The 27,025-nt window shown below is 41.5% G+C and overlaps 1 protein-coding gene across 1 annotated transcript in view; it reads left to right on the forward strand.

Moving 5' to 3' along the window:
• LOC117522916 (anoctamin-9-like) overlaps nt 1-25,664 on the forward strand; it is a 150,324-nt gene extending 124,660 nt beyond the window's left edge. The window contains 3 exon segments of the mRNA XM_034184343.1: nt 8,632-8,725; nt 20,830-20,942; nt 24,812-25,664. Of these exon segments, the coding sequence (XP_034040234.1) occupies nt 8,632-8,725; nt 20,830-20,942; nt 24,812-24,848 (244 nt within the window). The 3' untranslated portion in view covers nt 24,849-25,664.
• Nucleotides 25,665-27,025: the final 1,361 nt, after the last annotated feature.

Here is a 27,025-nt window from a genome sequence, read left to right on the forward strand (position 1 = left end):
CAGGAAGCCAATGAAGAGAGGCCAATATGGGTGAGATATGCTCTCTCCTTCTAGTCCCCGTCAGCACTCTAGCTGCAGCATTTTGAATTAACTGAAGGCTTTTTAGGGAACTTTTAGGACAACCTGATAATAATGAATTACAATAGTCCAGCCTAGAGGAAATAAATGCATGAATTAGTTTTTCAGCATCACTCTGAGACAAGACCTTTCTGATTTTAGAGATATTGCGTAAATGCAAAAAAGCAGTCCTACATATTTGTTTAATATGCGCTTTGAATGACATATCCTGATCAAAAATGACTCCAAGATTTCTCACAGTATTACTAGAGGTCAGGGTAATGCCATCCACAGTAAGGATCTGGTTAGACACCATGTTTCTAAGATTTGTGGGGCCAAGTACAATAACTTCAGTTTTATCTGAGTTTAAAAGCAGGAAATTAGAGGTCATCCATGTCTTTATGTCTGTAAGACAATCCTGCAGTTTAGCTAATTGGTGTGTGTCGTCTGGCTTCATGGATAGATAAAGCTGGGTATCATCTGCGTAACAATGAAAATTTAAGCAATACCGTCTAATAATACTGCCTAAGGGAAGCATATATAAAGTGAATAAAATTGGTCCTAGCACAGAACCTTGTGGAACTCCATAATTAACTTTAGTCTGTGAAGAAGATTCCCCATTTACATGAACAAATTGTAATCTATTAGACAAATATGATTCAAACCACCGCAGCGCAGTGCCTTTAATACCTATGGCATGCTCTAATCTCTGTAATAAAATTTTATGGTCAACAGTATCAAAAGCAGCACTGAGGTCTAACAGAACAAGCACAGAGATGAGTCCACTGTCTGAGGCCATAAGAAGATCATTTGTAACCTTCACTAATGCTGTTTCTGTACTATGATGAATTCTAAAACCTGACTGAAACTCTTCAAATAGTCCATTCCTCTGCAGATGATCAGTTAGCTGTTTTACAACTACCCTTTCAAGAATTTTTGAGAGAAAAGGAAGGTTGGAGATTGGCCTATAATTAGCTAAGATAGCTGGGTCAAGTGATGGCTTTTTAAGTAATGGTTTAATTACTGCCACCTTAAAAGCCTGTGGTACATAGCCAACTAACAAAGATAGATTGATCATATTTAAGATCGAAGCATTAAATAATGGTAGGGCTTCCTTGAGCAGCCTGGTAGGAATGGGGTCTAATAAACATGTTGATGGTTTGGATGAAGTAACTAATGAAAATAACTCAGACAGAACAATCGGAGAGAAAGAGTCTAACCAAATACCGGCATCACTGAAAGCAGCCAAAGATAACGATACGTCTTTGGGATGGTTATGAGTAATTTTTTCTCTAATAGTTAAAATTTTGTTAGCAAAGAAAGTCATGAACTCATTACTAGTTAAAGTTAATGGAATACTCAGCTCAATAGAGCTCTGACTCTTTGTCAGCCTGGCTACAGTGCTGAAAAGAAACCTGGGGTTGTTCTTATTTTCTTCAATTAGTGATGAGTAGAAAGATGTCCTAGCTTTACGGAGGGCTTTTTTATAGAGCAACAGACTCTTTTTCCAGGCTAAGTGAAGATCTTCTAAATTAGTGAGACGCCATTTCCTCTCCAACTTACGGGTTATCTGCTTTAAGCTACGAGTTTGAGAGTTATACCATGGAGTCAGACACTTCTGATTTAAAGCTCTCTTTTTCAGAGGAGCTACAGCATCCAAAGCTGTCTTCAATGAGGATGTAAAACTATTGACGAGATACTCTATCTCCCTTACAGAGTTTAGGTAGCTACTCTGCACTGTGTTGTTATATGGCATTAGAGAACATAAAGAAGGAATCATATCCTTAAACCTAGTTACAGCGCTTTCTGAAAGACTTCTAGTGTAATGAAACTTATTCCCTACTGCTGGGTAGTCCATCAGAGTAAATGTAAATGTTATTAAAAAATGATCAGACAGAAGGGAGTTTTCAGGGAATACTGTTAAGTCTTCTATTTCCATACCATAAGTCAGAACAAGATCTAAGATATGATTAAAGTGGTGGGTGGACTCATTTACTTTTTGAGCAAAGCCAATAGAGTCTAATAATAGATTAAATGCAGTGTTGAGGCTGTCATTCTCAGCATCTGTGTGGATGTTAAAATCGCCCACTATAATTATCTTATCTGAGCTAAGCACTAAGTCAGACAAAAGGTCTGAAAATTCACAGAGAAACTCACAGTAACGACCAGGTGGACGATAGATAATAACAAATAAAACTGGTTTTTGGGACTTCCAATTTGGATGGACAAGACTAAGAGACAAGCTTTCAAATGAATTAAAGCTCTGTCTGGGTTTTTGATTAATTAATAAGCTGGAATGGAAGATTGCTGCTAATCCACCGCCCCGGCCCGTGCTACGAGCATTCTGACAGTTAGTGTGACTCTGGGGTGTTGACTCATTTAAACTAACATATTCATCCTGCTGTAACCAGGTTTCTGTTAGGCAGAATAAATCAATATGTTGATCAATTATTATATCATTTACCAACAGGGACTTAGAAGAGAGAGACCTAATGTTTAATAGACCACATTTAACTGTTTTAGTCTGTGGTGCAGTTGAAGGTGCTATATTATTTTTTCTTTTTGAATTTTTATGCTTAAATAGATTTTTGCTGGTTATTGGTAGTCTGGGAGCAGGCACCGTCTCTATGGGGATGGGGTAATGAGGGGATGGCAGGGGGAGAGAAGCTGCAGAGAGGTGTGTAAGACTACAACTCTGCTTCCTGGTCCCAACCCTGGATAGTCACGGTTTGGAGGATTTAAGAAAATTAGGCCAGATTTCTAGAAATGAGAGCTGCTCCATCCAAAGTGGGATGGATGCCGTCTCTCCTAACAAGACCAGGTTTTCCCCAGAAGCTTTGCCAATTATCTATGAAGCCCACCTCATTTTTTGGACACCACTCAGACAGCCAGCAATTCAAGGAGAACATGCGGCTAAACATGTCACTCCCGGTCTGATTGGGGAGGGGCCCAGAGAAAACTACAGAGTCCGACATTGTTTTTGCAAAGTTACACACCGATTTAATGTTAATTTTAGTGACCTCCGATTGGCGTAACCGGGTGTCATTACTGCCGACGTGAATTACAATCTTACCAAATTTACGCTTAGCCTTAACCAGCAGTTTCAAATTTCCTTCAATGTCGCCTGCTCTGGCCCCCGGAAGACAATTGACTATGGTTGCTGGTGTCGCTAACTTCACATTTCTCAAAACAGAGTCGCCAATAACCAGAGTTTGATCCTCGGCGGGTGTGTCGTCGAGTGGGGAAAAACGGTTAGAAATGTGAACGGGTTGGCGGTGTACACGGGGCTTCTGTTTAGGGCTACGCTTCCTCCTCACAGTCACCCAGTCAGCCTGCTTTCCCGGCTGCTCAGGATCTGCCAGGGGGGAACTAACGGCGGCTAAGCTACCTTGGTCCGCACCGACTACAGGGGCCTGGCTAGCTGTAGAATTTTCCACGGTGCGGAGCCGAGTCTCCAATTCGCCCAGCCTGGCCTCCAAAGCTACGAATAAGCTACACTTATTACAAGTACCATTACTGCTAAAGGAGGCCGAGGAATAACTAAACATTTCACACCCAGAGCAGAAAAGTGCGGGAGAGACAGGAGAAGCCGCCATGCTAAATCGGCTAAGAGCTAGTAGCTACGCTAAGCTAGCGGATTCCTAAAAACACGCAAAGTGAATAATGTGTAAATAATTTAGAGGTGATTCAGCAGAAGGAGTGCTTTAGTTAAGGCACGTAAAGATTACACTGGGAAACAAATCGTAATCTAGATAACTAGATCAATCTAACTGCGCAGATTAAACAGCTAACAGATACAGAAAAACACCGCTGTGCTCCGGAACAGGAAGTGATACAATACCGCAGTGAGAGCCAACAACCAGTAGAGGCAAGCAAGCAAAATAACAAAAAGTTTTGTAAACAAAACTTCTCTTGAGTGTACTACAAGCTACTGTAATGCACTATTTGACTTTAGAACACAAGGAACTACTATTACAAATGTTTATTTAAACAGCTGTTATGATTGTGGAGTGTATAGAGTGGAAATAAGAAGTTGTAAGTATATTATTACCTCGGCAGCCTGGTCTTTTATATTTTTAGTTTTAGATTTTATATTTAGTTTTATATTTTCTGTTGTGTTTTTAATAAATGCACACAAACGTGCTGACAGCTGCAACAGCTTAATGCTAACTTTAATATTGAAAATGCTATAGACATGCTAACGCATTAGCATTGGCAGTGCTTAATTTGTAAAGTGGGAGGTCCCGGAGCGCAGAGGATGGGTGGCTCTGGTGCAGGAAAAAAAAAGAAGGGCGGGGGGAGGGGGGGGGGCTTGCAAACAATGCTGTGCGTCACACTTAAAATAAACTGCACACCCACACAAACACGCACACACACCTTCACAAATGACACTAACACCCTGCCTTTTCCTCAAAAATTACTACATTTATGTTTGCTGTCTGTCTCTGTACTTTTCTGCCACTTTTGTGCTCTTTTTCATACTTTTCCCTCGTTTCAAAAGTCACCGAACGCACTTATCGTAATATATGCAACATATAGCATATTGTTGGAGAGCACGGGTTCTTGGCTTGCTGTCAGTGTTGAAATTTTTCAGATTGAGGGCTTACATGAGAACTTACGGTAATGAGAATCAGCGGCGCACTAGTGTGAAACTTCCGTGTTTTTCCTCTGCGTTATGACATCACAGGCTATGTTTACCGTAATACACCATATATCATTGGAAAGCCCTTGGTGTTAGCTTTACAATGCCCTTTGAATCATTCGGATTGGACAAACTATGGCGGAGTTACAGTAAAAAAAAATACGCATATGGAAAATATGGCGTGGGCACCATCGCCGTAGGTAAAGGGATAAATAGCTGGTGGAGCCAACGTCAGAGGTTCCGGAGCGCACGTCCGAGGTTCCGGAGCACGCTCCGGCTTGCTCCCCCTCAAATTAAGCCCTGAGCATCAGTCCCGTTTTTAAGTCATAAAATACATCTATCAACTGTTTTAGAAGACCATAACAGGTTGGTTTAACATAAAAAAGCTAAATATTACTCACAGAAATAAGCTCTTTAGGGTTTTAGTGGGGGAAAATTAAGATCATGCAAAATAAAACAATGAATCAACCGAGCATTCGATTGAAGCACTGCGTCGATCTGTGAGTCACTGCTTTTATTGGTTCAAAGTTCAAAGCAAAGCCGTGCTGCAGAAAAGTTGATTACAGACCCCCTGCAGGGTCTGCAATTCAATGTAGAGAAATGATCATTTTCCTGACCAACACCCCCAAAAACAACGGCCACTCTGAAGGACCGATAAGGGAATCGTTAAGCAACAAGGTTATTGATGTCGGTGGATCAAATAATTTCTTAACAATACCCATTGGAAAGGATTAGAATGCCACTTCCTTGTTTGTTTTAGTGTACTTGGTGCAATTGATAGCCGAACACTCAGTTCCTTTAGATCTTGATGTTTTTCTGATGTTGCTGGTATGATAGTTATGATCCATGGTCATGAAAAATGGACATAAACAGAAACTTTTGTCTCTAATACGACTCTAGAGTGACACAAAGACCGCCATTGTGCGTCTGTAGCAACACCCAGTTACACACATTCAAAATGGTGGCTGACGCTCAGCCAATTACAATGCAGCATATAGGAAGTCGGCCCTCTCTATGTTCTCTCTGCTAAAAGGGAGCTGAAACAACACTTTGCGCTATTGTTAGTTTGAATCGCATTGTTCATTTATTTGTTTGAGGTTCACAGTTCGGTTTGATGTACACAGTTCTGGACTGTTCCGGGCCACTTTAACCCCGGCAGTAGCTGAGTCTGAACACGGTGATAAGAGTGAGCTGGTAGTGGGAGGGCTTTGAAGTGGTGCTGTTTCGTTATTGGCTGATCTCCTTCAAAAAACAAACAAAATCTTGATTCTGATTTAAGTGGGCAAGATGCTCCTTTGGAGGGGCATCATGCCTGCACCCAAGCCTGGGGCCAAGTGTCTTTCTCACAGACCAGATTTGATCTCCCTGCTCTGCCTTACAAAGTGCAGCTACTAACGCAAAGAGTGAAACTCAGGAAAAAGCCTTTAAAGTTTTTACACCTGCCAGCCAAATATAATCTCGTTAAATTTTTTGATGATTTTGATGGAATTTTCACCACAGATAGATATTAAGGCATGGAAAACTCCACTGAGTTTGGGAAGTGATCACTTTATATAGGCTTTGAAGGATTATGTCAAAACTACTTCATGACTTCACACCAAATTTGCACCACAGATAGATATTAGGGCATGGAAGACTCCACTGAATTTTGGAGGTGATCCGGATCCAGATTGGCGGACGTCAGAGATCTCTGTTTGCTCTTGTTAAATCATGTACGAGGTCTGTCCGTAAAGTATAGGTCCTTTTTATTTTTTTCAAAAACTATATGGATTTCATTCATATGTTTTTACGTCAGACATGCTTGAACCCTCGTGCGCATGCGTGAGTTTTTCCACGCCTGTCGGTGACGTCATTCGCCTGTGAGCACTCCTTGTGGGAGGAGTCATCCAGCCCCTCGTCGGAATTCCTTTGTCTGAGAGGTTGCTGAGAGACTGGCGCTTTGTTTGATCAAAATTTTTTCTAAACCTGTGAGACACATCGAAGTGGACATGGTTCGAAAAATTAAGCTGGTCTTCAGTGAAAATTTTAACAGCTGATGAGAGATTTTGAGGTGATTCTGTCGCTTTAAGGACTTTTCACGGTGCGAGACGTCGCGCAGCGCTCTCAGGCGGCGTCATCAGCCTGTTTCAAGCTTAAAACCTCCACATTTCAGGCTCTGTTGATCCAGGACGTCGTGAGAGAACAGAGAAGTTTCAGAAGAAGTCGGTTTCAGCATTTTATCCGGATATTCCACTGTTAAAGGAGATTTTTTTTAATGAAAGACGTGCGGGCGGATTGCAGCGTCGGCTCGCAGCCGCCGCGACGCTCCGCCACAGGAAAAACATCTCTGTTGGAAGCCTTAAGGACAAGTTGGAACATCTCCAGCTGATAAACAATTTCTCATATACTCACTCCACTGAAAGCCATCAAAAGCCAACCGTCCGCACGTCTTTCATTAAAAAAATCTCCTTTAACAGTGGAATATCTGGATAAAATGCTGAAACCGACTTCTTCTGAAACTTCTCTGTTCTCTCACGACGTCCTGGATCAATAGAGCCTGAAATGTGGAGGTTTTAAGCTTGAAACAGGCTGATGACGCTGCCTGAGAGCGCTGCACGACGTCTCGCACCGTGAAAAGTCCTTAAAGCGACAGAATCACCTCAAAATCTCTCATCAGCTGTTAAAATTTTCACTGAAAACCAGCTTAATTTTTCGAACCATGTCCACTTCGATGTGTCTCACAGGTTTAGAAAAAATTTTGATCAAACAAAGCGCCAGTCTCTCAGCAACTTCTCAGACAAAGGAATTCCGACGAGGGGCTGGACGACTCCTCCCACAAGGAGTGCTCACAGGCGAATGATGTCACCGACAGGCATGGAAAAACTCACGCATGCGCACGAGGATGCAAGCATGTCTGACGTAAAAACATATGAATGAAATCCATATAGTTTTTGAAAAAAATAAAAAGGACCTATACTTTACGGACAGCCCTTGTATTTGTGGTCTTTGCAGTGGTTCTCATAACAATTGGCTTGTGTGGTCATTAAAAGTCATGAGCTGCTTAATTTCTCTCTTAATTTTCTGCTTAATTTGTACATTAATGGGACCTAATGGAACAGGATACTGATAGCTGCTAAAAGTGCTAACACTGTTAGGTTATCCGTTACAAAGTTTCACCACACAACAAGCCGTATTATTTCAGGTCTTTGTCATAAAATGCTCAAAGTAACACACAGCCCTCCACATCAGCTAGTGGCCTGCTGCCACCAGACACTGAGTAACTGATGTTATGAGGGGCACTCAGCTCATCTGCTGTCACTCAAACCAACCATGCCCCTATTGTACATAACTTTATGCTTTAAAACATCTCAAAGAGTTAGAAAAAAAATTCACACTCCGTATAGTTGTCATGGATGAGGGAACTATCTGTAGAGACCAAAACCCTATTTTTTGGTACCAGGGCTGTCAACATGTTTATTTCTGCTCTAAAGTTGCCCATTTTAACGTGTGCTAGAGTGGGAGCCTGCTCACTGCTGGAGTCATCCTCAAGTGGCCAGTCAATGAACTGCAACTTTTTCTTCGTCTGGGTGGGCGTCATCTTAGGCCATCAAAGCTTACTGTTTGGTTTACAGCGTGACAGAATCTCTCCTGATGATGTTGTTTATATGGATTTGTATTTGTTTTGGGCTTTCTTTTAATGCCGTGTCTGTACGTTCCCACTGGAGTTCCCGTAACACTTCCATATGTCTTCTGTCTGCAGGTCTATAGTTCATTTATTTATAGTTAATATTTTGTCTTCTTGACTGCTGTTGTTTACTGACGTCAGCACAGCCTGAACTTCTTAAAAGATGCTGTTTTTCCCCATCAGGACAAAACCTGTTCTCCACATTGTTAAAGTTTCATGTTGGCTATTTTTCAAGCTAAATCTGACATCGTCTTGTGTCTGTGAGCAGCTACAGAGACTACAGGAACAGTGATGACTACAATCTGACCTCTCAGTTTTGGTTGGTGTTAGCCACGCGCTTTGCCTTCGTTGTCCTGTTCGAGGTGAGTGCGTCACATTCTTTTCACCACACCTGTTGTACTGTACGGTCAGATTAGCATGTGTCCAGCTCACGATTAATTTGATACATGAGTATGATGAGGAACCCTGACACCGTCACTTTGAGCCTGTCCTCTGTGTTTGATGGAAGCAAACTTCAATTGATTTGTTTCAGTATCACAGTGACGTTAGCTTGCTAATGTCTGGTTGTTATCTGGTTACAAAAACAGGGTTTTTAGATTTAAAAGGTTATTTCTCAGTCTTTTACAAAATATGAGATAAAATTGACAACTATATTACCGTTTACATATACCGTACTGATTTACCGTATACAGAAATATAGCTGTGTGGGAGTTTATTTCACCATCTTGGATTTTTCTTCTCTCTTTTTTTTGGCACAACCACCAACATACTGTACTGTGCAAATATTTTAGGCACATTTAATGCATCATAAAAGCATTACAAATTATGAAAAACTGATAAATATCCATAAATAAATATGTGTGGTGAATTTCAACTTTAATGATAATCTTCTTTCCTATGCTCCTGTTAGGAGTCATCACAGCAGATCAGTCGTTTCCATCTCACCCTGTCCTCAGTATCTTCCTCTGTCACACCAACCACCTGCATGTCCTCCCTCAGTACATCCATAAACCTCCTCTTTGGCCTCCCTCTTGTCCTCCTGCCTGGTGGCTCCATCCTCATCATCATTCTCCATATACAGTTGTGCTCAAAAGTTTACATACCCTGGCAGAATTTTTGCTTTTTTTGGCCATTTTTAAGAGAATATGAATGACAACACAAAAACGTTTTTTTTCCAATCATGGTTAGTGGTTGGGTGAAGCCATTTATTGTCAAACAACTGTGTTTCTTCTTTTAAAACAGAATGACAAGAGAACTACCCAAATGAACTTGATCAAAAGTTTACATACCCTTGTTCTTAATACTGTGACTACGTTTACATGCAGCCAATAACCCTTTCATAACCGGAATATTAGCAATAACCCGGTTGCGCACGGCCATGTAAACACCCGCAAAAACCCGAATATGCTCATATTCTGATTTTTAAAAACCCGAATATGACCGCTGGGTTACTCCTTTTCTAACCGGAATATCAGGTCATATAAATGCGCATTGGGATATCCCCATAGAAAGGAACATTATTTTGTGTTGTGCGCATGTCCTATCTGCAAGGAATCTTGGTCTTTTGAGTACGGCAACTAAGTAACTCTGTCTGCTTAAGCATGTAAACAGGTTATTCCTATTGACTCAGAAACCGGAATATTGACCTAAACCCGAATATTAACGGCATGTAAACGTAGTCTGTGTATTGCCCCTTTAACATCAGTGACAGCTTGGAGTCTTTTGTGGTAGTTTAGGATGAGGCTCTCTGATGGTAAAGCGGCCACTAAATATGTTTCGGACTTTATTTACATCAATTACAAAGAAATACAAACAATATGGCACTCTATGGTAAACCTGCATGGAGTAGACAGTCCTCAAAAACTGTCAAGAAGTAGAAGAGTGAGGAAAGCCACCAAGACACCCAGACAACCCAGAAGAAGTTATAGGCTTACGTGGCTGTGATTGGAGAAATTATGCACAGTGCAAGCTTTGCATTTTGTATCACCAGTTATCCATCTTCATGATGAAGTGTTATAGAGGAGGATTTTCTTAAAAAGAAGACCTGAAAGTTTAGCTACAAATTGCCAAAAGGTACATCTGAGATGCAAGCCTGGATTTGATCTGTTTTGGTGAAAGAAATTCCTTCTATAATAATAATAATAATAATTTATTAATTTATATAGCGCCAAATCACGAGTAATCGCCTCAAGGCGCTTCACAAACATTTAAAAGCAGAATAAAATGAAATAAGATTAAAACACAATAAAAAAATGTAACAATAAAAGGTAAAAGAAGTAAAATAAATAAAACGAATAAAAAAAGACACACAATCATATAAAATACTAATGATAAAACAGGGAGAACAGATGTGTCTTCAACCTGGCTTTAAAAGTCTCCACAGAGTCTGACTGTCGTATTAGTGCAGGCAGATCATTCCACAGAGCTGGGGCCCGATGATAAAAAGCTCTATAACCCGCTGACCTTTTCTTCTCCCTCGGGACACACAATAGTCCTGCACCCTGTGAATGCAGATCCCTTGCCGACACATAGGCCTCAACCAGGCCGGCCAGATGGGGGGCGCCAGTCCATGAACAATTTTATAGGCCAATAGTAACACCTTAAAATCCGATCTCAAGGAGACCGGAAGCCAGTGAAGGGATTCCAGAACAGGCGTAATATGATCAAACCTTCTGCTTCGTGTCAGAAGTCTGGCAGCAGCATTTTGAACCAGTTGAAGACCCTGATGCTGGACTGTGGTAAACCAGAAAACATAGCATTACAATAGTCCAATCAGGACTGGGTCGAATCTTTGCTATATTTCTTAGATGAAAGAAAGCAGTCCTCGTAGTGTCCCTAATGTGGAGGTCAAAGGACAACGTAGGATCAAAAATTGCCCCAAGGTTCCTCACTTTGTCAGTATGATGTATAACACATGAACCTAGGCTAAGCGCTAGCTGATCAAATTGATGCCGATGTCTTGCTGGACCAAGAACCATCATTTCAGTCTTATCAGAGTTCAAAAGTAGAAAGTTGATAGACATCCAAATTCTCACTGCTGCGAGACAGTCCTCTAAAGATTTTATGTGGACAGGATTTCCAGCAGCTATCGGCATATACAACTGAGTGTCATCAGCATAGCAATGAAAAGCAACCCCAAAATGCCGCAAAATGTTCCCAAGGGGTGCCATATACAGGGGAAAAAAGCAGGGGACCCAGAACGGATCCCTGCGGAACCCCGAACTTCATGCCCTTAAAGTGTCGTTGCACAAAACACAGTGGGAACGACCAGACAGATAAGACGTCAGCCACGCAAGAGCAGTTTCAGTAATTCTGAAACAGTTTTCTAGCCTATCAAGTAGAATATGATGATCAGCTGTGTCAAACGCAGCACTGAGATCCAGCAACACCAATACTGTAGTAGTATCCGAGTCCATTGCTCGCAGAAGATCATTAACTACTTTAATAAGTGCTGTTTCTGTGGAGTGATGTCTTCTAAAAGCAGACTGCAGTGGCTCAAAAAGGCCATTCTCAGTAAGATAGTCCACAAGCTGCCGTGAAACCACTTTTTCCAGAATTTTAGAGCAGAATGATAGATTTGATATCGGCCTATAATTTTTCAATACACCAGGATCAAGATTAGATTTCTTGAGTAGTGGTTTAACCACTGCAGATTTAAAACAATTTGGAACAGATCCAGAGTTTAGAGAAAGGTTAACAATTTCCAGCCCAGTCGGCCCAAGAATGGGCCAAAGATCCTTAAACAATTTTGTTGGTATGGGATCAAATAAACAAGTTGTGCTTTTAGTAGACATCACGAGCTTCGTCAGCACACCTAGTGACATACTATTAAATTCTGTGAATCTAGGTAGCACCTCAGTGGTAGTCCCCAGCTCAGTAGCTGGATACAATGACTGGACCAAATTATGCTGAGATGTGCTCAACCTAATATCTTCTACAACCCCTGGCAAAAATTATGGAATCACCGGCCTCAGAGGATGTTCATTCAGTTGTTTAATTTTGTAGAAAAAAAGCAGATCACAGACATGACACAAAACTAAAGTCATTTCAAATGGCAACTTTCGGGCTTTAAGAAACACTATAAGAAATCAAGAAAAAAAGATTGTGGCAGTCAGTAACGGTTACTTTTTTAGACCAAGCAGAGGAAAAAAATATGGAATCACTCAATTCTGAGGAAAAAATTATGGAATCACCCTGTAAATTTTCATCCCCCAAATTAACACCTGCATCAAATCAGATCTGCTCATTGACATTGACCCTATGCCATGACATTGACCCTATGTGTCTTTTTGCAAGGAATGTTTTTGCAGTTTTTGCTCTATGGCAAGATGCATTATCATCTTGAAAAATGATTTCATCATCCCCATACATCCTTTCAATTGTCCAAAATATCAACATAAACTTGTGCATTTATTGATGATGTAATGACAGCCATCTCCCCAGTGCCTTTACCTGACATGCAGCCCCATATCATCAATGACTGTGGAAATTTACATGTTCTCTTCAGGCAGTCATCTTTATAAATCTCATTGGAAAGGCACCAAACAAAAGTTCCAGCATCATCACCTTGCCCAATGCAGATTTGAGATTCATCACTGAATATGACTTTCATCCAGTCATCCACAGTCCACAATTGCTTTTCCTTAGCCCATTGTAACCTTGTTTTTTTCTGTTTAGGTGTTAATGATGCCTTTCGTTTAGCTTTTCTGTATGTAAATCCCATTTCCTTTAGGTGGTTTCTTACAGTTCGGTCACAGACGTTGACTCCAGTTTCCTCCCATTCGTTCCTCATTTGTTTTGTTGTACATTTTTCGATTTTTGAGACATATTGCTTTAAGTTTTCTGTCTTGACGCTTTGATGTCTTCCTTGGTCTACCAGTATGTTTGCCTTTAACAACCTTCCCATGTTGTTTGTATTTGGTCCAGAGTTTAGACACAGCTGACTGTGAACAACCAACATCTTTTGCAACACTGCGTGATGATTTACTCTCTTTTAAGAGTTTGATAATCCTCTCCTTTGTTTCAATTGACATCTCTCGTGTTGGAGCCATGATTCATGTCAGTCCACTTGGTGCAACAGCTCTCCAAGGTGTGTTCACTCCTTTTTAGATGCAGACTAACGAGCAGATCTGATATGATGCAGGTGTTAGTTTTGGGGATGAAAATTTACAGGGTGATTCCATAATTTTTTCCTCTGCTTGGTCTAAAAAAGTAACCGTTACTGACTGCCACAATCTTTTTTTCTTGATTTCTTATAGTGTTTCTTAAAGCCAGAAAGTTGCCATTTGAAATGACTTTAGTTTTGTGTCATGTCTGTGATCTGCTTTTTTTCTACAAAATTAAACAACTGAATGAACATCCTCCGAGGCCGGTGATTCCATAATTTTTGCCAGGGGTTGTATTTTCTTTTCGAAATAGTCCAGAAAGTCCTGTGCTGAAAAAGGAGAATGACCAACAGGTGGCTGTCCACGAATAAGAAATGCCACCGTATCAAACAAAAACTTTGAGTTATGCTTGTTTTTGTTGATTAATTCAGAGTAATAGATCTGCTTTGTAGCCAATAAAGCATGCTTGTAATCTAAAATAGCTTCACGCCACGCAAGGTGGAACACCTCTAGTTTGGAACTACGCCATTTCCATTCCAACCCTCTAACCTTCTGCCTAAGGTCACGCAAATAACTGTTAAACCAAGGTGTCTGTGCCTTGGGAAGGCATGGCCTTAATAGAGGAAGCGCAGTCTTATCAATGTGGTTTTTAGCACTAAATTCAGGCTATCCGCAAGACTGTCTACCGACTGAAAATTTATCCAGGTTGAAGATAAGATTTCTGGTAGTCTCGCTTCGAGTTCAGTCAAAGTTGAAGGTTTAATACGTCGCCGCAATGATAGACAAGGTTGTTGCTCCACTAAACGCTGCAGCGTAATTGTAAACCTAATAAGCGAATGGTCAGAGACCACTGATGCAAGAGGCAGGATGTCAATATTTGTGACAGCAAGGCCACGTGCAAGAACCAAACCAGAGTATTACCACTGATATGCGTTGAACCATGAATGAACTGCCGAAATCCTAGTGCATCCATGATTTCCATAAATGATTTACCGAGGGGATCAGAGAGCTTATTTATATGAATGTTAAAGTCACCAATAATCAAAATGTTGTCTGCACTAGTTGAAAGACTAGAGATGAATGCGCCAAATTCATCTAAAAAATCAAAATATGGCCCAGGAGGCCTGTAGACAGTGACAATATAACATAGCTGATTTCCAGTTTTATGACCTTGACAGTACTTAGCATCATGGGCATAACGGAGAATCAGATGCTCAAATGAATTATATTTATGACCCCCACAGTTAATAAAGTAAACCTGGATTTATAAATAAAAGCAACACCCCCGCCTTTCCTCACATCACGTGAAACGTGACTAAAAGTGTATGCCGGTGGGCAGGCCTCATTCAGAGGAAGGACAGCTGTGGATTTAAGCCAGGTCTCACATAATCCAAGCATATCCAGACGATGATCCACAATTAAGTCATTCACCAGCAGTGACTTCAGAGACAATGATCTGATGTTAATGAGACCCAAACTAAGGATCTCGGTGGGATCAGCAGGTTTTAATGAAGTCCTGCGTAAGTTCAGCTCCTCAGCAGACAGTGACGCAGTGGGTTTCAGCGGCCGGAGGAGCTCAGGTGAAACACTGCGTCTGCGAGCCCGCAGACGACAGCACCGGCGTAAAAACTCCGCAGCTCGGCGAGAGGCAGCAGCAGGAAGCTGCGGCAAAAACAGGCACAGCTGTAACGGAGCCAGTCCGGTCATCAGAGAGGACAGTCCAGGAACGACAGGACGAATCCAGCAGCCTCTCGTGCGCAAAGAGCCTGCTTCTCTGCTCTACTCCACTATGAAGCTAAGAGTAGTGATACAAAATGCAAACCTTGCACTGTGCACACTTTCTCCAATAACAGCCACAACAAGCCCATAACTTCTCCTGAGTTGTCTGGGTGTCTTGGTGGCTTTCCTCACTCTTCTCCTTCTTGCACAGTCACTCAGTTTTTGAGAACTGTCTACTCTATGCAGATTTACCATAAAGTGCCATACTGTTTGTATTTCTTTGTAATTAATGTAAATAAGGTCCAGGACATATTCAGTGGCAGCTTCACCATCAGAGAGCCTCGTCCACAATGACCACAAAAGACTCCAAGCTGTCGTTGATGTTAAAGGGGGCAATACTCAGTATTAAGAACAGGGGTATGTAAACTTTGGATCAGGGTCGTTTGGGTAGTTCGCTTGTCATTTTGATTCAAAAAGAGGAAACACAGTTGTTTGACAATAAATGGCTTCACCCAACCGCGAACTGTGAGTGGAAAAAAAAGTTTCTGTGTTATTCATATTCTCATAAAAATGGCCAAAAAAGCAAAAAAAAATTCTGCCAGGGTATGTAAACTTCTGAGCACAACTGTATATCCTGGGTACCTCCTCTGCACATGTCCAAGCTCTGATTTTGTCTCCAAACTGTCCCACCTGAGCCGTCCCTCTGATATGTTAATTCCTAATCCTGTCTGTTCCCCTCAGTTCCAAAGAGAATCACAACATCTTCAGCCTTCCCACCTCCAGCTCTGCCTCCTCTCTTTCTGTTAGTGCTGGACTTAAGCAGAATTCATTGACAATGCCACCCACTGTGTTCCCTGCTGGGAACCATGCTTTGTGTCGCTGGACGCTGCATAAATAAAATAATTATTTTGTAGCAGATTAATCATTTTCTCTCAGAGTTTGGTTGATGAAGACACCTCTCATTGTTTCTGGAATCACAGAGGACTGGTTCAGCTGCAGCTTCTCTCTCTCTCTCTCTCTCTCTCTCTCTCTCTCTCGTGCGCTTCATGACGCGGAGTACGCATTTGGAATAGTTTAAAATTTGCAATGTTTATATTATAATAGCTTGGTAAAACAGTTGCATGTTCATTCCTTCTTATGAGTAGTTGTAAAATTATGTTCATGATAGATTTAACATCTCGTTGTAATCATTCAGATGAGCTGCACTGTGATGCGTTGTGCTGACACAGTGACTCGCACTCACGCAGTGTTTGTTTGCACAGTGTTCACGTGAAGTTCATATAATTAATGCGTGACAGACATTTTGAACGTTTTTAAAATTTTCTTTGCGCACTTGCACAAAACCGTGCACAGTTGATAAAGGTTTCTAACGAGATTACTCTCCTGTACGGCAGATTGCGTACCAGTGCGCGGATCAAATTTGTGCAAGTGTCAAGGCACCTTAAGCCATGCAATGGTCTTGCGGTCTTGTAAACTTTTCCCTTCATTCTTGCAGATATTCTTCAGTCACAAATCTCTCCTGCCACCTTTCTCCACCCTGCCTACACTCTTTTCTTCACCTGTCTACCACACTCTCCATTACTTTGGACAGTTGACCCCAAGTATTTAAACTCATCAACTTTCATCACTTGTACTCCTTGTAACTGCACTATTCCACCTGTCTCCCTCTCATTCACACATATGTACTCAGTATTCCTCATACTGACTTTCATTTCCCTTCTCTCCCGCGCATATCTCCACCTTTCCAGGCTAGGCTCAACCTGCTCTCTACTCTCACTACAGATCACAATGTCATCTGCAAACATCATTGTCCATGGAAGCTCCTGTCTGATCCCATCTGTCAACCTGTCCATCTCCCTGGCAGATAAACTGCACTATCACCATAGTGGATTTTTTTGCACTAATTTCCCCACTAAGCTAATGGATTCCACATCCACATTTGTCATAAGCCTTGCAGGGTCTCTAATCACCTGCTCCGTGGCCTGCTGTAAAGTCCTAATGTTACCCTCCCTGTAGAGCTTTATCTATGTTCACAGACAAGATGGCGACGCCTTCCCCAGTAGGGTGGAGGCCACCCGGCATCAGCAAGCCACAGTGGCCCAGAATGAAGGCCAGTTATCAATAAAGCTAAAGCTTTGCTATCTACAAAATTGCGCCAGCCACCTATTTAACGATGTCAGCCTGCTAAACTCCTCATCAGTACCCCGGGAGGGGAGGGGACCAGAGACTATTAATCGATGCCGACACATCTTTCTGGCAAGGTCACAAGTCCTCTCTCTATGTCCATTTTTGTGACCTCTGAGTGCTTCATCATTATTGGTGCCGACGTGAATAACTATGTGACTACATCTCATGTCATCTTCCTTAGTCTGTCTTCCCTTCTGCAGTGTCAGTACCCTAAGATGGGATGCAATGTCAGGAGCCCTGGCCCCAGGAATACATTTAACGTCAGCCGGTGTCTGTAACCTGACTTTGCGGGTGATAGAATCCCCTATCACTGAAGTCCGGCATTTCAGCCTAGAGACAGGAGTGGAAGTCACTTGTGGGCTCAGAGAATTCACATCAGGCAAATCCAAGTAGGAGAACCGATTCACAGTTCACAGTGGCGAGTGTGATCGGGTTATCACAACTGGGCACCAAGCCCTACGGGGCTTCCTCCGCCTAGCCACAGTCTGAAAGCCGTCCTCCACAGCTGGTATTTCTAGGCTGATGCTAATGGGCTCGCTAGCCAGCCCAACAATAAGCTCATCTGGACTGCCCGTAACATCTAAATCCACTGAGCTAAGAAGCTGCTCTAACTTAAGGACACGGCTCTCTAAGAGAGCCACCCTATCTTCCAACATCACGCAGGATTTACAGAGGGTGTAAAATAGCTAAAGTAGTGTACTTTGTACGCTAAGAAATTCAAGCGTATAGTCAAGCAAGCACAGCTAACATTGTAGACAATCCATGATCAGCACAGAAGCTGAACAACAAAACGCTACTCAAATTCTGATTGGGGAGGGGGCATTTCTCCCAATAAATCCTCTCCAGATTTCTCCATTGTTCCCCAGCATTGAAGTCCCCCAGTAGAACTAAGGAGTCTTCCAGCAGGAACCTTTTCCACGATCCCACTCAGAGTCTCCAAGAAGGCTGGATACTCTGACCTGCTGTTTGCTGCATTTGCACAAACAACAATCAGATTCCTCTCTGCAACACAAAGTTGCATAGAGGCAGCCCTCTGGTTCACCAGGGAAAACTCCAAAATAACGGCACTCAGCTGGGGACTTGTGAATATCCCCACACCCACCCGGCACCTCTCACCCTGGACACCTCCAGAAAAAGAGAGTCCAGCAGGACTATGGTTCCAGACCCCATGCTGTGTGGGGAAGTGGGCCCAACTATTTGTAGTTGGTATTGCGCAACCTCCCGTGCAAGCTCAGGCTGTTTCACCAACAGAGATGTAATATTATTGTTAGTAGTATTTATTCAGTAATATTATTATTATTTTCGTTATTATTATGGAATAAAAAATATTGCTCACATCACTTTTCTTGGAACTGATTTTGTGTTGACATGACAGTAACAAGGGGGTCGGGGAGGGGCCTCAAACACATTTTATTATAACTCTGGGATGCCTAAAACTTTTGTACTGTATGTCACGCTGCTTTCACTTGGATCATAGGCACCATGTTGTATGGTTTGACATTTGCATAAAATAGCCGTCTGGTCTACTTTGGCCCCACCTAGCTGGAGTAATAGTGACCACTTGTCGCTGTAGAACGTCCACTGTGATGGACATGATTGGCAGCTGGTCACTGCCAATGTAAATGGTAAATGTAAGTCATTGTGGGAGGAGCTCTGGCTGCTTCATTTCACTCTGTGTTATCATTGATTTCAGACTCTGTGGATGTTCTTTGACGGTCTGGTTAAGTTCCGTTATGCAGCCACTCAGACGCACCTTACAGGGCTGGATCCAGAGTGAAAATCTGACAGATGCATTTTTGCCCAATGATAAAATAAAAATCGTATGCTTCTTGTTGTTCAATAATCTTCATTCTTTTATTCGGCTTTTTCTTATCATGCACACGCTCTGTGGAACGGTCTTTCTGTGACCGTGAGACAGTCGGAGTCCGTGGATATTTTTAAGTCAAGACTTAAAGCCTATTTTTATTCTCTTTCTTATGAATAGTTTTTATTTTTATCTGTTTTATTCTTTTACTTCTGTTTTTAATTATGTATTTTAATTTTTAAATTTTTATTTATTTATTTTAATTTTTTTTATGTTGAACTGTTCTATGTGAGGCGCCTTGAGATGGATTTTGTTGTGATTTGGTGCTTTGCAAGCCGATTAAATTGAAATTGAACAACATTTTATTGAGTATTAAAGTCAATAAATATGAAATTGGTCACTGGACCCTTAAACTTTGGACATAATAAACTCTACATGGTGGATCCTTGATCTCTGGACATAAATAGGAATAAACAAATCTATAGTTTTTGTCAAAAGCATTTCCTTTCAGGCATATATTTGAGCTGTGCTCTTGTAGCTGCTGTGCTGCATGTCAGGAATTTGTAAAATACAGGATGTCTCATTTTGGGAGGAAAAAACGTTTTAGTCGATTGTAGTTTCTTGTCTGTATTACGTTTGTAAGAGGTGTCATTTTATATAAAGCGGCAATTCATTTTGAAGTTATTAATACCGACCGGACTCTGTCTCAGCAGAGACAGAGCTCCAAATGCCGCACAGTATTTGGAGCTGTGCCAACAGAACGGAGGACGAGTCTCGTTTCTTGACGGCAACAAGACAAGAGTCCCAGTTAGTGGCTTTAATACACACAAAAGTGACTCACGGTATTTTAATGGCTTTGAGAGGGGTTAAGAAGAGGACTTGCCGTTTCTGAAGAGCAGCAAATCAAAGAACCAATGAGCTATAGTGGATCGAAGCATTGCTTCAATGGTTCACGCTTCAAAGTGGTGTCGCTCTGCAGAAACGGTTGATTACAGACCCGCTGCAGACCAATCCCTGAATATCTGACTTTTTGTACGTCCATGTGATTCTGAAACTCAGAAAAATCCGTATAATTTACGGACAATCTGTATAGGTTGACATGTATGACCAGAAAACCACAGAAAATGTAATTTCAGTCATCATAGAATGCTTTCAAACACACTATTGTGTGAAAACTATTTATAAACCACTCACTGTTTCTTGCTGCAATAAGCACCCAATTTTCCTTGCACAACTTTTTTCCTGGATGCCACGATCATCGACTCGACTGGACTGACGCTATGTTTGTTTGATCTGGTTTGAATTTTCTTGTGTACACCTGCATGGTGCATTGTGGGATCAAATCAAAAGCTGTGTTCACCGCGGGGACACATTCGGCACTATTCGGGATTATTTGAGTTTTTTTTTTTTTTCCCCGATGACGAGCGATGTGTAAAAAAAAAAAAAAAAATCTGACAGATGCAACTGCATCGGTCCAAACCGGTCTGGATCCGGGCCTGACTTACATAAGCAGGTTTATGCTGCACATCCACCCTGCTCATGTAGCTGTAACCTGCAGCGCTGTCTCAGTGTGACCACTATGTAATAATAACTGTTGAAGACTGGTGTTTTCTTGTTGATGTGAACACTGTGTGTGTTCTGTCGTTGGCAGCATGTTGTGGTGGTGTGTAAGTTTATAGCTGCCTGGTTCGTCCCTAACAGTCCAACGCGAGTGAAGAACGAACGGCTACATGACAAACTGGAACGGCTGAAGGAGGAGCTACAGTAAGTGGACACACTTCTTAAGAGGAAAAAAACTGTGATTAAAGATGCATTCACAAAAAGCACAGACACCTCATAATAGTGTTACAGGACCTTATTAATGAAACACCAACAAAGGCTTACGAAAAAAGGGAGGAGGATCTGTTAAAAAGGGAGATTTATTGAGAAACCAAAAAGACACTGAATACATGAGCCAAGAGGAGAGGAAGAGACAGGGAAAAGAAAAAGGAAGGACATTTCACTCGGCTTGTCCACACAGACCAGTGTGGTCCAATCCTGGAAAGTGTTCCAGATTTTACCAGGTCAGAGCTTCCTAACAAACAACTTCCACTGTCCAGAAGGTTTATCATCAACCCAGTGCAGCAATACACATCTGGTACTAAACAGCAGGACATCCAGATGTTTCAGCCTGTCAGGTTGAAGGTGAAGCGCAGCGTGTGGTACAAGGAAGCAGGACAAAGGATTAAGACCCAGTCTGTCCAGTTTGTTTGACTTGTGTAAGACCTCTGGGCTGTGGCTGAGGCCGACCCGCTGCCACAAGTCTGTCTGAACTTGCAGAGGTGGTCTGGGGTGCAGCCCAGCTGGACTCATGAGCACAAAGAACATGGATCACTATCACTGACATGACTCTGCATTCAATTTAACCATTGCTATTAATATTGTTATTACGACTGAGATGATGCCTGTCTCCCAGATTGAAACACAGGGTGTTTGCGATGCTCGGAGAACAACACCTCCACCCTCCAGGAGGAGCTTGTTTCCAGTACTGCAGACCCCCGGAGCTTTCCCTACCCTCAGCTGTTTGACCGTCTTTACAATCTCACTAGCTTCTGTGGTGGCCCAGCTGAAGAGTCAGCAGTAAGAACCTTGGCACTGCAGATGTTCAACATCCCAGCAGGAGGATCAGCCTCATACAACTGCTCAATAGCCGGTCCGATGGGGACAGTACAGCAGAGGACAATGATGACTGCAATACAGTCCCCAGTAATCTTCAAAGTGTGGTTGCTGAAGAAGTCGTGCCTTCTGTCAGATCATCAGTGGACTGAACAGTTTCTGAAATCCTGACTGTTAACAAGAGAGCCTAGAGTTACAGTAGTGTTCAGAATAATAGTAGTGCTATGTGACTAAAAAGATTAATCCAGGTTTTGAGTATATTTCTTATTGTTACATGGGAAACAAGGTACCAGTAGATTCAGTAGATTCTCACAAATCCAACAAGACCAAGCATTCATGATATGCACACTCTTAAGGCTATGAAATTGAGCTGTTAGTAAAAAAAGTACAAAAGGGGGTGTTCACAGTAATAGTAGTGTGGCATTCAGTCAGTGAGTTTGTCAATTTTGTGGAACAAACAGGTGTTAATCAGGTGTCCCCTATGTATGGATGAAGCCAGCACCTGTTGAACATGCTTTTCTCTTTGAAAGCCTGAGGAAAATGGGAAGTTCAAGACATTGTTCAGAAGAACAGCGTAACTAGTATTTAGTTGTATAACCACAGTTTTTCATGATTTCTTCCCATCTGCGAGGCATTAATTTTGTTGGTTTGGAACCAAGATTTTGCATGTTTATTAGTGTGCTTGGGGTCATTGTCTTGTTGACACACCCATTTCAAGGGCATGTCCTCTTCAGCATAAGGCAACATGACCTCTTCAAGTATTTTGACATATCCAAACTGATCCATGATACCTGGTATGCGATATATGGGCCCAACACCATAGTAGGAGAAACATGCCCATATCATGATGCTTGCACCACCATGCTTCACTGTCTTCACTGTGAACTGTGGCTTGAATTCAGAGTTTGGGGGGTCGTCTCACAAACTGTCTGTGGCCCTTGGACCCAAAAAGAACAATTTTACTCTCATCAGTCCACAAAATATTCCTCCATTTCTCTTTAGGCCAGTTGATGTGTTCTTTGGCAAATTGTAACCTCTTCTGCACATGTCATTTATTTAACAGAGGGACTTTGCGGGGGATTCTTTAAAATAAATTAGCTTCACACAGGCGTCTTCTAACTGTCACAGCACTTACAGGTAACTCCAGACTGTCTTTGATCATCCTGGAGCTGATCAATGGGTGAGCCTTTGCCATTCTGGTTATTCTTCTATCCATTTTGATCGTTGTTTTCCGTTTTCTTCCATGCCACACTACTATTATTGTGAACTCCCCCTTTTCTACTTTTTTTTTTATTATTAATAGCCCAATTTCATAGCCTTAAGAGTGTGCATATCATGAACGCTTGGTCTTGTTGGATTTGTGAGAATCTACTGAATCTGCTGGTACCTTGTTTCCCATGTAACAATAAGAAATATACTCAAAACCTGGATTAATCTTTTTAGTCACATAGTACTACTATTATTCTGAACACTACTGTACATTGTGGGGTTGACTTTGGGTACCATCTGCCATTATGTACATCGTACAATTTTGGACTGTCCTATGTGAAATATCGGCGCCATGACAGAAAAGCAATCTGAACTTTTATTTTGCTGATTTTTGGTTGGTTTATTTGGTTGTGGCTCTGAAAACAGTGGTGTAGCAGGTTTATATTAAACATTTATATGCTGAAAGCTGACACCTGCTGGACAGTTCATGAATGTGCATCCTTCTCAAATGAGGCTGAAGTCATTGTGGGAGGAGCTCCGGCTGCTTCCTTTCACTCTAATGTGTCATCATTGATTTCAGACTCAAGTGTTTCTGCATCTGTCATAATTTTAAGGAATTCCAATAATTTGAGTTATTTGTTCTAAGTAGAACTAGAACATTGTCACATATCTCTAAAATTAGAAAGGTCTTGTCTCAGAGTGATGCTGAAAAACTAATTCATGCATTTATTTCCTCTAGGCTGGACTATTGTAATTCATTATTATCAGTTTGTCCTAAAAGTTCCCTGAAAAGCCTTCAGTTAATTCAAAATGCTGCAGCTAGAGTACTGACGGGGACTAGAAGGAGAGAGCATATCTCACCCATATTGGCCTCTCTTCATTGGCTTCCTGTTAATTCTAGAATAGAATTTAAAATTCTTCTTCTTACTTATAAGGCTTTGAATAATCAGGTCCCTTCTTATCTTAGGGACCTCATAGTACCATATCACCCCAATAGAGCGCTTCGCTCTCAGACTGCAGGCTTACTTACAGTTCCTAGGGTTTGTAAGAGTAGAATGGGAGGCAGAGCCTTCAGCTTTCAGGCTCCTCTCCTGTGGAACCAGCTCCCAATTCGGATCAGGGAGACAGACACCCTCTCTACTTTTAAGATTAGGCTTAAAACTTTCCTTTTTGCTAAAGCTTATAGTTAGGGCTGGATCAGGTGACCCTGAACCATCCCTTAGTTATGCTGCTATAGACTTAGACTGCTGGGGGGTTCCCATGATGCACTGTTTCTTTCTCTTTTTGCTCTGTATGCACCACTCTGCATTTAATCATTAGTGATTGATCTCTGCTCCCCTCCACAGCATGTCTTTTTCCTGGTTCTCTCCCTCAGCCCCAACCAGTCCCAGCAGAAGACTGCCCCTCCCTGAGCCTGGTTCTGCTGGAGGTTTCTTCCTGTTAAAAGGGAGTTTTTCCTTCCCACTGTCGCCAAGGGCTTGCTCACAGGGGGTCGTTTTGACCATTGGGGTTTTTACGTAATTATTGTATGGCCTTGCCTTACAATATAAAGTACCTTGGGGCAACTGTTTGTTGTGATTTGGCGCTATATAAATAAAATTGATTGATTGATTGATTGATGTTGTCCTTTTTGGGCACAGATGTGACGAGGCATAAACGGATCGGAGACGCTAACAGCATCCGCTGTGTGCTTGACTTGTGTGTCTTTGTGAGGATTTAACTTGCTGTTGCTTCGTGTGTGTGTGTCTGTGTGTTTGTGTGTTTTGCAGAGAACGAAAAAGCTGCTGTCAGTCGACAGAGGTGTAATGCTGCAGCCGCCTCGGGTCGTTGCCGTGACATCCTCCTCTCATCCTGGCGGGAAGGTGGCCCACAGTGGCTTAGTATTTCTGGACCGTGTCTCTGTTTCTTGTCCTCTTGTCTCCTTTGCTCTTGCTGGCATGTATGTCATCGAGCAGCTGAGACACGAAAAATAATTATTTTTTGACAATAAAATTTTTTTTTTTATGTTAACGTGAAAATGTTTTACGTCGGCTCTTATTGTTATCAGACAGTGAAAACAGGATCCAGTTCTCCCAGTGTGAGGAAACACTGAGTGTACGGATGCTCTAGACATCGTTATCCACATTCTTCACAAACTGATCTGTCTGTTATGTCCCATATTATTATTATTATTATTATTAAAAAAAAACACTCATTAGTGCACCAGAATACTGTCAGGGACTGGGCCCGGTCAGGGCGCTAAGCCCTTGATTTTCCTCTTTTCATGGTTTCCCGTCTGCTGCAGCTTTGATTTATTACTATTTATTTTCATCATGATTTATTCTGTCATGTTTTTTTGTCACTATGTTCTTGTTACTATTCACTAATCATATTATTTTCATCATATGGTTATTCTCAGTTCTGCTTTTGTTACTTTCATCATGTGTTTATCCTACATTCTAATTTTGCTTTGTCACTTTCCTTGTTACATTTATATTCTGATCATGTCTCAGTTCCTTTCTATTAATCTGTGTTTTCATAGTTGATCATTTAGTTATCATTTGATCATTTATGCTGTTCTCATTTCTGTTTGCACTTTGTGTGGTTTTGTTTCTTTTCTACTTAGAGTTTATGTCTGCCTGTTCCAGTATTAGTTCTGTCATGGTGTTTAATTTCTTATTATTCTCTGAGCAGTTTTATCTAGTTTATCTTAAAAAAAAAAAAGAAAAAATAATATAGCACCTTCAACTGCACCACAGACTAAAACAGTTAAATGTGGTCTATTAAACATTAGGTCTCTCTCTTCTAAGTCCCTGTTGGTAAATGATATAATAATTGATCAACACATTGATTTATTCTGCCTTACAGAAACCTGGTTACAGCAGGATGAATATGTTAGTTTAAATGAGTCAACACCCCCGAGTCACACTAACTGTCAGAATGCTCGTAGCACGGGCCGGGGCGGAGGATTAGCAGCAATCTTCCATTCCAGCTTATTAATTAATCAAAAACCCAGACAGAGCTTTAATTCATTTGAAAGCTTGACTCTTAGTCTTGTCCATCCAAATTGGAAGTCCCAAAAACCAGTTTTATTTGTTATTATCTATCGTCCACCTGGTCGTTACTGTGAGTTTCTCTGTGAAATTTCAGACCTTTTGTCTGACTTAGTGCCTAGCTCAGATAAGATAATTATAGTGGGCGATTTTAACATCCACACTGATGCTGAGAATGACAGCCTCAACACTGCATTTAATCTGTTATTAGACTCTATTGGCTTTGCTCAAAATGTAAATGAGTCCACCCACCACTTTAATCATATCTTAGATCTTGTTCTGACTTATGGTATGGAAATAGAGGACTTAACAGTATTCCCTGAAAACTCCCTTCTGTCTGATCATTTCTTAATAACATTTCCATTTACTCTGATGGACTACCCAGCAGTGGGGAATAAGTTTCATTACACTAGAAGTCTTTCAGAAAGCGCTGTAACTAGGTTTAAGGATATGATTCCTTCTTTATGTTCTCTAATGCCATATACCAACGCAGGGCAGAGTAGCTACCTAAACTCTGTAAGTGAGATAGAGTATCTCGTCAATAGTTTTACATCCTCATTGAAGACAACTCTGGATGCTGTAGCTCCTCTGAAAAAGAGAGCTTTAAATCAGAAGTGCCTGACTCCGTGATATAACTCAAACTCGTAGCTTAAAGCAGATAACCCGTAAGTTGGAGAGGAAATGGCGTCTCACTAATTTAGAAGATCTTCACTTAGCCTGGAAAAAGAGTCTGTTGCTCTATAAAAAAGCCCTCCGTAAAGCTAGGACATCTTTCTACTCATCACTAATTGAAGAAAATAAGAACAACCCCAGGTTTCTTTTCAGCACTGTAGCCAGGCTGACAGAGTCAGAGCTCTATTGAGCTGAGTATTCCATTAACTTTAACTAGTAATGACTTCATGACTTTCTTTGCTAACAAAATTTTAACTATTAGAGAAAAAAATACTCATA

Source organism: Thalassophryne amazonica, chromosome 2, assembly GCF_902500255.1.
Source record: "Thalassophryne amazonica chromosome 2, fThaAma1.1, whole genome shotgun sequence".
Classification (NCBI taxonomy): domain Eukaryota; kingdom Metazoa; phylum Chordata; class Actinopteri; order Batrachoidiformes; family Batrachoididae; genus Thalassophryne; species Thalassophryne amazonica.